The following is an 11,584-nucleotide window of genomic DNA, read 5'->3' as shown; positions in this document are numbered from 1 at the left end:
CAGCAAGCCATGGGTTTCCATGTAACTAGACCTATTCCAAAGGATGGCTCCTAAAGAACTTCATACACCTTTTGCCATAAGTCTGGGGACCATATGTTTGTTAAGGTATCTCCAGAGTACCATCCGGACAGTCAGAAAGCTGTAGGCATCTAAGAGTTATAAATTAATTATTTAGAGCAATCTGAAAATCAGATTAAAACTATTCAGTCTTGATTTCTCTGAAATTAACTAAATGCCTAAATGTGTATTAATATTTTCCATTAAAAAATACTTCCATATTGAATCTGCGTATAGTACTGCCATTCCTCTAAAAGGTGTGGGAAGACAGATCACATGAAATCTACACCAAAGGTAGTTGAAAAGTCCATTCATAAAACTTTTATTCCACTTACATCAACTTAATACACATGTTCTGAACAGTTATGCTTGGATTGTTCATGAAAATTTCATAAGACATTAAACAAAGCTAGCCATCATCTCAAGTTATTTCCCTGTTAACTATTTTTACAGCACATGCATGTTAGGCAAGTATCAAAAAAAAAAAAATCACAAAAGCAAAAAACCTAAAAAAGTTAAATACATGGGTTTTTGTTTTACTGCTGTGCTCGATATACAGTGTCATTATGGATATCAAGCATTCATTTTTTACTGCATCTTTACTTGTACATTTGTTCTTAGGTTGCTTAAACCATTTAAATACAAATAAAATGTGTAGCAAAAATAATGAAAGCAACAGCAGGTAACTTTACAAATAATGGAATGTGAACCGTTTCTCTGTCCTTCTCTAGAGAAAGGTGACTGGGTTATCAAACTGTCTTAAGGAACACTTCAGCTGCAATCAAAGATGTACACTTGATTGGTACATTCCACAGATTTCACATGTTGACTTGACATGCAATATCTATGGGACATCAGTTTATTCACAGCCATGTGTGCTCCAGCTTGGATACTCATGCTAACTACACCTGTGGCTGCAACTGATTATCCCTTTTTTCCATCATGACAGACCAATATGCAAGCAGTCATCTTTGCTTGACATAGAAAGCTGTTTTAACACTGGCCTTGTGGGAAGCCACAATGTACCAAAAGTACTATGCCAAACATGTAAAACTTGTATAAAAATTTCACAACCCTATATTGGCCACCTCAGATGAAAACAGATAAATTCCCCAAATGTTAACTGGCTCTATTCCCCTAATATTAAACAAAACCACATGGGAAATATAGAAATCCAAATAGAAGTAACATAAACCTGTCAAATCGTAAACAAAAACTATTTGTGGGACAGCATGGATGACAAATGGTCTACTGTGTAAATTTCAGAATGAGGCAGACGGAAGTTGGAAGGCTGGTTAATTCTCCCCTCCCTCTCCTGCTTCAGCTTCATCTCCCTGGGTATCCGATGTCCACAACTGTTTGGGAAAGAAAAATGAGTAGAACATGTAAGATATTAACATTTACGACTGATAATACAGAATTATTAAACAGAAAGCCTGCTTCTGAAATAATAATTTTGCAAGAGGTCCTAAAAAGCACCATGGAAAAGAATCAGACGTTAGCATTCATGTATTTATCTTTGCAGGGAAGCAGAAAAAATAAATTGTTATTACTTCTACACATGACAGAACTAGAATCCTAGTCTTAGGTGACCCAACCCTACACTGACTGAATGAGGAAGTTCATGAACAGTCAAAACCAAAGTCTCGTATCCACAAGGCTCACTAAAATACAATTCTGAGCAGGCAAGAATCAGACCTACAGAACAGATACATGAGAATCAGGAACTAAGAATATTTCATTTCCTCTGGATTTGTACCTTCTCCTCAAGTGAGCTTTATGCATCTTTCTGAAGGAAGAACTTCAGTAAAGGTCTCTCTCCACAACCAGCATTAGAGTGAATGCTACCTTTTCTTCAGAGGGTTTTAGTTTTTTGTTGTTGTTTTTTTTTAAACCAAAAACATTTCACTGAAATCTCTATCCCTTGGCTCTACTCAGTCAATCGTGCCCCCCTTTAGCAACTTTTGGACCACAGAGCTTTCAAACTTGGAGCGCAGGGCAAGGAGGAAAGAAAATAACACTAAACATGCAGTATGCACAAAATCTTATTTTTAGTTCCATAAAAAAGTCATACTAAGGAGCCATACATCAAGATTAAGTACCAACTAAGGAAACTAAGGATCAGTTCCAGAGCGACACCCAGTGCAAAGAAATTTTGTGAACCAAGTATTTTGCCACGCTGGCTGCTTCCAAACCATTACCAGCCCAGTATGATTTGTAGTCTCTCACTTTATGGAGTTACAGCAGCATTAACCGAATCCTTAACACTGTATCACATAAAGTGGTAAAACCTAAGAACAATTAATTCTCTCTCTACCTACAGTTTTATACCACTATGGTCTCACAAGATGCTTAAAAAAAAAAAAAAATCCATAATCAGAAACATTTTATCCTTTCCAGGAGGACAAGACAATAGAGAAACTTGCAGAAGACTTGTTCTTGCTCTGAACATAATACATGATATCTGTATTAAATGGTCCTGCCTGAAGGCATTAAGCAACAAATTAGTTTACTGGAAACAACAGCATATTCATCCATTTCTAGCCCCTGCACTACCTTCTGTACTACATTCTTCTCAATTTCAGTGCTGTTCTTGTGAGTAATAATAAGAACAATTTTATTGGAATTTCATCAGAGGCTTTTATCCTAAATTCTCACTTCTAGAGTATCTACAATATGTACATATGCATGCCTTTGTTCTTTACATAAAAAGGGCCTGACCAGTATGAAAGGAGGATAAACAATTGAGAGGACGGTTTACTGAATCTGCTGGGAAAAAAAATACCCATAGGGGCAAGGGATGCCTTTTTAAAGCAAAGACAGAAGTAGCTAGCAATCCCAGTAGAACAGATTTTGACTTGATATATTCAACAACTCTCTGAATACTTTTCTGCCTTCATTCCCCCCCGCCATTCAATGAGAATGAACACAGACTCTTCTTCAGCCACACAAGACTCAAAGTCAAGAGGATCCACTGAGGAAACCGCTCCTGTACATAACTGATCAACACGCTGAATCACTATCAAAAGCCTGCCTCCCAGATTGTAACAGATTTGCTAACGAGCAAAACAGACCTTTCTTTACATTTATGAAATTCACTTCAGTCTTTGTCAGTTGTACATACATCAAAAGTTATTTTCTACCTCAAGAAGAAAATGTTTCAAGCAGAAACACCTGTAATAAATGCATTCATGCAGGTCATGCTAAGCACTGAAGGCAAGACCTATCATTCATTCAAGAATATGGAATCCCACAGCTGTCTACAGCTTTCTCCCTCATAAGGGAAAGCTCACATCAATTATCAGGCCTACTACCATAATTTACACACTGTGATAGCGCAGACCAACTTTTGCTCTTTAATGAAACACTTTGCTTTACATTTGTTCTACTGGGAAGCTAGCAATTCAAGTCAGCTTCTATTCTCTGTTTCAATACCACTCATTCAGAGGACAGCTCTTGAGCAATCTCACTCAAGGGGACAGTGCACAAAGACGTTGAGAGCGATGCCAACCCTGTATCTGTCTCCGTTACAGAGGCTGAGAAATCTCTTCCATTTGTTTTGTAAGCAACAGCTGGAACAATCACAAGTAGTTTTTTCAGTAAAGTTGCCATTCTAGTAGAAAAGGTTCCAAGGAACAGTGAAATAAAGTGTCAGAATCAAAAGCAGAAAATGGGGCAACTCAGGTTTGATGCAACTGTACAGCTTCTAGTTATGTTAAAAGAAGTCCAGCTATTTTGTAAATGTCTCTGATATCAGATGCACAGAATGTGAACAAGGGGCTACATCTGGTGACAAGAGGTGCTTCGCATTTTTTCAGTTCCGGCTTGCAGCTCTCCCTTCCCCCAGTGAAGACCTGGGAGGGAACGGCACCATTACTTCCACTGTTGCACGTTTGCTTACATTTACTGTTTCCTTTGCTTTAGATGTTTATCTTTGCCAGTTTTAAAGTTCAAAGTACCCCCCCCCCACCCCATGAAGATTTTGATTACTCTGACAGAGCAACACAATCTTGATCTATAACTTACACCACAGACAGCTATGGGTCCAATTAAAAAAAAAAATTAGAAGAGTTGTTTTATGACTACCATGGAAATAGCCTGGCTAGAGCAGATTCCAATTTCAGCTTTACCAAAATTAAAACTAAACAAAAAACCCCAAACAACAGGCCCTTAAATGGACTTGCTAGCTTTGTTTGTAGTTTCTGTAGGATCTATTCCCTGCACAGTGAATCACACAGAATAAGCTACATGAAATTTGACATAAAAGTTTTGAAGAGGCAAATGCGACTATTCTCAAATGCTGTTTAACAAAAGATGATAGCTTTGCTAGTCACAGTCCAAACTACTTAAACACACTAAATTCCTTGAATTAAAAAAAAACTTTAAAAATGTGGTCAATTTGCCATGTCAGAAAACTGTGTTAAGCAGCATGCAGACAAAAAAGACCAGGCAGGAGAAAAAGATGTAGCTCAGAAATATGATGAACTGTAAACTCATCGAAGTAAATGACAGACATCTCCACAGCTAAGAACGAACAGGACAACTCCGATCATCACACAGACCAATGCCGCTACCAACAATATACAAACTTTAACGATACTCACTGTCAAGTTGTCTCTCAGTAACTGCATTATTAGCGTGCTGTCTTTGTATGACTCTTCACTTAATGTATCAAGTTCAGCAATTGCTTCATCAAAAGCCTAGTGTTATAAAAACAAAAAACTCCATTGGCCACGCGGCAAAAGGTTACACAAATAATTTAAATGGCATTTCCCCCCCTTTAGACTTACCGTTTTTGCAAGGGAACAGGCTTTCTCCGGGGAATTGAGAATCTCATAATAAAACACGGAGAAGTTTAGAGCCAGACCTAATCTGATAGGATGTGTTGGCTGCATCTCCTTTTTACTGATTTCAAAAGCTTCTTGATATGCTTGTTGTGATTGCTCCACTATCCCTTTTTGGGGAAAAAACAAACACACAAAAACCACAACAGGTAAGTAACTCCCATACTGTATTCAGACATACAATTAGGACCGTGTTCACACTTGCACAAAGTATGCTAACAGTGAACACCTCTGAATGAGCACTTCACCTAAAAAGTCACTATTTTATGAAGATTTTACTAAATTAGATTTTTAAATTATTAAAAAAGGAAGTTGTCATTGACCAAGTCACAAGTTTGAGTCTCTCCCTGCCACCCTGTGACTACTTGTATTTACAGATGCTTGCACCAGTTTTGTAGTACGTAAGGAATGCAAACCCCACCACCTCCATGAAAAAGGTACAAAACTGAAATTTTAACTCCACACAGGTTTGATGTGGTACCAAAATTTCACTGTCTTTAAATGCTGTAAAGCATTACAGATCCACATTTCAGCCACAGAAAACACTGGTGACCTTTGCCTATCATGCTGAACCCATTCAGTTAACAGTCATCTGTGAATTCCCACTCGCATTGCTTGGCAAAGATAGCTTGGCATACATCAACCAGAACTAAATGTATCTTTTTAAAAGCTTCCAACATAGTTCCACTTCCAATGCAGATATGGAAGGCATTTTTAACTAATTTAAAAGTTCTAGTACCTATAATTTTCCTGCCTTATTTCAAAGTTTAACAATTGGTCTATTTTTTTCATAGATTAAGCTTTTGCCATTCTCTTAATTGGTTCAATTGTACAAGTTATAAATGTTTGGTGGAAAAAACCAACTCTACTGCATATACTAAGATTGAAGAGCTCAATGATTTCCATTCTCACTGAATGCACTTGAACTTCTGAGCAGACTGTGCCTGCACGAGTCAGAGATCACGGCCCAGCACAGCCCACAAGCTGGACTATGCCCTTGATGATTGCAGGAGGCAAGAGACATCCTAGACGCCAAGCACAAAGGGAGCATTGTTCCTGCACTCTCCAAGACTGTTAATAGCATCTGAGAAAGAGGTGGGCAGGAAGTAATTCAATTCAGATGCAAAAGAATTCCAATCCTAACATTTCTGGATCAAACCAGCAATGCATTCAGCACGATCTCTGCAACAGCGCCAGTCACGTGTATTCAAAAATAAAGGAAGGAATTCTAGACTTTTAGACTAAGGACTCAAAAATACGTAAGTATTTCAGTCAGAAGTACTCAAAGTCTGAGAATGACTGAATACCAATATTCAGGATGTCTATGCAATCTCCATTTGTTCACCTTTATGTATTCAAAAAAATTAAAGCATCGTATCGTCCTCTTCAACATGGAACAGGGAGGACACTCACTGCACAATTATTCAACACTTTGTCCTTTCTACCCTCTTCAACATGGAACAGGGAGGACACTCGCTGCACAATTATTCAACACTTTTTCCTTTCTACACTCATTAATAATGGAGTGCTTCAGAAAAATCAGACAGCTGCCATAATACCTTGAAAGTGACCAGAAGTTTGCACGTTACAGCTAAGAAGAAGCAGGTTTACTGTAAGTTAGATTTAAAAATAGTGAGAAGTGTTTTCGATAACCAAAAAAACCTTAGAAAATGGCACTGTTTATGAAAGGCAAAACAAGCAGCATGAGAAACAAGTAACTTCAAGGAATGAAGCCAAGCATTTTCATTTTTAATAGTTTTTCTTTAACAGAAATAGCTTCCAAAAAAAGGCATATTTTTTTCTCCTTATTTGAAAAAATGCAGTTACCTTCTGAATAGTGATTCGGGGAACTTAGTGCAAGATTTGATATATTCCTTTAAATCAGTCACCCAGCATAAAAAAAGTTGCAAGGTTTTTAACCTTGAATTCTTTAGAAAGCGTTATACAGTTCCAAAGTTCAAGACTAAAAATAGTAGGGTGAGGCACCTGCTTGACATTCCTATCCGCTAGATTGTTGTAAGAAAACCCCAGTCGATAAAATAAACAATCTAGTTTATGAAGACAAAAACCAAATTCCTAGAGTTGTGAGCTTTATACTGTTGCTGTATTTACTGCAAAAGGCTGAAAGAATACAGTACAACTAAATGGCCATTATTTCCTAAATAATTATCAACCTTACCGCTCTTTTTCAAGGTCACAGACAGCATACAAGAAAAGCCTGTGACAAAAAATACTTAGAGGAGAAAAAAAAGTTTATGAGCTATAGCAACTATGAGCTAGATGGGCTTTCAAAAGACTTTCTTCACCTGGAAAACCAGTAAAAACCACTCAGCCAGGAGACGGAGTTAAATAAAAATGAACTTCAAAACCACTTTAAACAAAGATTTTCACAGTCTAATTTTAGAGCCTGCAACTTAATCCTCAACAGAAAAAGAAACTTTGGGACTCAAATATTGTACTTTCTATGCATGTGAATATAGATTCCTAAAAGGAAAAGAGAATTACTCTCTGTACAGTAACAGATCTGGAGTACTGGTTACACATGCAAATCTGCAGTCACCGAGACTGGGTTGCACGCAGTAAGCATTACAAGTCAAATGAAGCCCTAAGTTTTAGTATCTTTATGCAAGTCCCTATTATCCAGCATATTGGGAAAAGACCACAGCAGCATCACACGTTCAACAGTGCCACAAGGAACCTAGCAAGTCCTACAAAAGGGCAGAGTGCTCCTGACCATCAGCTGCACAGCTGAACAGTTCTCCAGTAACCGCCGAGGGTCCAGTCCACGCACTCAGATCATCTGCACGCTTCCACACATCCTGTACTTCTGCAGACTGAACTGAGTCTGCAAGGAAACAGCTCAGGGCTAACAGAAGTTACCAGATTGGGCTCTGTGCTGAAAGGCGCTGCTCTCCGGGGGGATGCTGCTGCAAGTCCTAAACTGGCTCCAGGAAACAGCTGAGCACTGTTTGCAGTGAGCTGTATTTAAACATCATGAATTGTTCTGAATTGAAGGTGACTCCGCATGGAGTCAGCATGTTGTTACAAGTGTCTCTTCAGCTGTAGCAGTTAAGACACCTAAATATATTAAGCGTCTTATATTAACTTTTCTAACTAAATTTAGGTGAAGGCAACTTACCTGCAATTATAACAAGCTGCTTACATGAAGATAGAAGAAACTTGAGAAAATAAAAAACATTTGGACATTAAACTACCATGATTATGGAAGAAATTTTCCTAACAGTAAGATTAGTTTTATCAATCCTTTTCTTTTCTGCATGGTTGCTAGTCTCTTTGCTCGCTGAACCTATGCAGACTTTTTGTATTCTGTAGAAGTGCAGGAGAAATAGCATGAATAAGACTTCAAAAAGCTTCAAGACTTTGTCCCCCTACAGAGGTAAAAAACCAAGACTCAGCCAGACAGAAGATGCATAAACCTATACTTCAGTGATAAACCAGATGCCTGCATGCCTAAGTTGGAGTTCATTTCAAGATTTTGTGACTGAACATCTGTTCCCTGCTTCAAACGGCAGAGGTACATGGAAACTTTCCTAACTCATTTGAAAGCTAACGACCTATGATTTTTCTTCAGAAAACAGGAAGCCTATTACTAAAGAAATTTACATCCAAATCAGAATTATTCTAAAATTAGAGTTGTGTCACCACCCCACCAAAAGCAATCTAATTTGACAATATTTAGCCACAAGCTAATATACAGTACCTTTCTTGTCATCTCCAGCAGCAACCTCAGCCAAGTAACGGTAGTAGTCTCCTTTCATTTTCAAATAGAAAACTTTACTTTCTGCTTGCGAAGCATTAGGGATCAAGAACTTTTCCAACAGAGACTAAAAGAGAAACAAAGAACATAGTGTTTTAAACATACATACTTTCACAGCACCAACAATTCAATTATACTACAATCTATTTCAAAGTCAAGACAGCTTTACTTTTTGCCTTTTTTCTTCACATCCTACACAACAAATCTGGCTAAGGAGAAGGTGTTCTGGATCACAGTTCTAGGTACAAAAAAAAAGAAGGCTGCATGCTGTGACTTGATGGGGAGAAGGTGGCTGTGTTAATTTAGCAGATGAGTCTTGTATGACCAATGGAAGGGCTTCTGTAAACTGTTATGCAGTACCCTGACAAAAACACGGTCTGGGCAGACGGTAAACAATGGAAGAAAGTCTGCATCAACAGAATATAATAAAAGAATCAGCTGCCAAATCAAAGACCCAAATGTCTTACACACACAGGCAAGAAATAAGCCTCATTAACCTAGTTCCCATTAAATGGAACGCTGTCCTAGCACTGCCAGCAAGAAACGACAAGGTGAACCTGGATTCTTGCACTTCCAGATGGCTGACAATCTGACAACCAGCTGTGTAGCACTGGAAATGATTGTCTACTCGACTTGATGTGCTGCCCTAACAGGTGTTTCCTATATCTTCCAAACCAAAAGGTAGCTCTCTGGAGTCGCTCCACCAAATCCTCCCTGTGAGCTGTCAGTTAAGACCAGGTTTTTCTAGATTATTCTAACTGATTATTAAATTAACATAGCAAGTTCCCAGCTGAGGCAGTAATGTAATTTAGCAAGAGTTCTATTATGATGAAAAGAAAAAAGGGGAAAAAAAGAAAATCACTAGATCCAGCACATTTAGTCAAATTAAGGTACAAGCTTGTCAAACTTCTTGATATTGAGTAATTAGCAGACTTTGAAAGAAAAGCCAGTTATTTAACAGCCAGAAAAAGTGCAAAAGTACTTTTGAATACTCAAAATTAAATCAGAAGCTGTTACATATACTTTACTAAGTTTACATAGCAAACAATTTTTTAAGAGGTTTCAGTAAACATTTTTGGGTGTCTTTTTCCCCCCTCCGTAAATCAGGTGACTGACATTTCAGTTTTGCCTCACTGTTTTTAGCTCATATTTCCAATGACACCACAGAAATGGACAATCTATTTCAGTTCCAACCCACAGAAGGATGGCTGCTTTACAGTACCTTCCTCTAGGTAGCACCCTGCAGTTTAAGTGAGTATCTTACACCACATACTCCTGGGACGGGCATACCCTGAATACGGTAGGCTGTAACCACTGCACTGGGACACAGGTACTCACGGTACTTGCTCTGCTTAACAGGCCAACTGACATAAAGCTGTTCGTAACTCACAGAAAGGGCAAAAAGAGTGGACAAGTTTGGGTGCTTGAGGCTTTTTGTTTTATTTGGAATTAAAGTACTGCTATAATTCATTTATATAAAAAATTAATATTTAGCCTGGTAGCCTCAACCTTGTATGAAACCCTTCAAAATGAGGTGACCTATTATGGCAGCTCTCCCTCATTTCTATCTCAGCAGACAGGATAATGAAGAAGTCCATCTGACAGAAACCAAATTCACACAAGGTCCTGCTATGCCTATGCTCCAATGAGAGACAAACCTGTTAGTGGACTTTCTTTACTAGCTTCAACATAATGGAAGGTATTTATTCAATCATCTTTAATATTAGACATTTCCAGTATTGTAGGGGTTGGTACATAGCATCATTTTATAACCATGCAGGGAGACATTAAAAAAAAATACTGCCTGTCCTTGCTTCCCATCTGCATGACAGCAGACACAATCCTTTGGCAACGAAGGAAACACAAACACAAGCACATCAGCAGCAGAAGTATATTTATGGAGCCAGTCAAATGGGCTGCCAAGCTGCCTCACACCAAGGGCATCCTTCTGGAGGGCACACCGCTATGCAAGGAGAAGGGTTCAGACCCACCTCTGGCCCAGCGTGGCTGGAACAAAGCAGAAAGCTGTAAGGTCCAGAGAGCTGAAGCGCGTGAGCTGTGTAACTACTTACACGCTCTGTTCTCACTATTAGAGAACTTCAAGTTTCACAGCTATGACATTTTTCATCAGTGCCAAGAAACTCTGACTTCAATGACAAATGAAGGTTCCCAGCTACTGAGAATAAAGCTCCTTATTAGTTTTTCTCCGTAGGACTGCAATTAATGCAGGTGTGTCAGTCTGCACCTACCCTTCTGGCACCATGGGGAGCTGCCCTCCTTCTGTACCCTCCATTAATTGGTCAGACCGAAATATTGTCAGTGATTCTAGAAACAGAAACTATTCATCATCTGTACAGAAGGTTGGTTGATATGAAAGTACAGCTCTGCTCACTCCCACAGCAGCAATCAAACTTCCAGACTTCACTTAGGTCACAAGTAAGGTAAAGTTGTTTGCAAACAGCTAATTGCAAATGGGTGAATTGCACCAGCAGATAGAGAAGAGGGAAGATTTCCAATTGAGAAAGTCTTCCTAATTATATAGATACTAGCAGGGCAACAGCAGCTCGGACAGTGCATAAACCTTGTATTGAAAAAAAAAGTTTTAAACCCATGTCAAATTTAGAAGACTGGCTATTCATAGAATACAGCCTAGGCAAAGAGGCTCCTCCACACTGCACTGGTAGCTTGCTCATATCGGGATGAAAGACTCTATTCTATACAAGCAACACGTAGGACTGATAGGCTGCGCATATCTTTGGGAGAATTTATGCCAAATGCTTCATAAACAGCAACAACAAAACCTGAAAGCAGATTAACATTTAAAAGCTAGCATGTGAAATGACAAAGGAGTCTCTCCCCTATTATTTATCTTACTAGATAAATACTAGATATATATATATCTAGT

General features: G+C 38.6%; 1 protein-coding gene across 1 annotated transcript; it reads right to left on the bottom strand.

Annotated features, from left to right (window-relative positions):
* Nucleotides 1–352: 352 nt before the first annotated feature.
* On the bottom strand, nt 353–8,770 carry LOC104460176 (14-3-3 protein zeta). Its single transcript, XM_010087897.1, has 4 exons — nt 8,623–8,770; nt 4,848–5,011; nt 4,662–4,757; nt 353–1,412 (listed from the first exon to the last, which is right to left on the bottom strand). Exons 1-4 carry the CDS (start codon nt 8,678–8,680, stop codon nt 1,353–1,355), a joined length of 378 nt encoding a protein of 125 aa, XP_010086199.1. The 5' UTR covers nt 8,681–8,770; the 3' UTR covers nt 353–1,352.
* Nucleotides 8,771–11,584: the final 2,814 nt, after the last annotated feature.

This window comes from Pterocles gutturalis, unplaced genomic scaffold, assembly GCF_000699245.1.
Source record: "Pterocles gutturalis isolate BGI_N339 unplaced genomic scaffold, ASM69924v1 scaffold38481, whole genome shotgun sequence".
NCBI classification, from domain to species: Eukaryota; Metazoa; Chordata; class Aves; order Pterocliformes; family Pteroclidae; genus Pterocles; species Pterocles gutturalis.
Note: the sequence above shows the minus strand (reverse complement) of the source record. Positions and strands in the feature narration are given on the sequence as shown.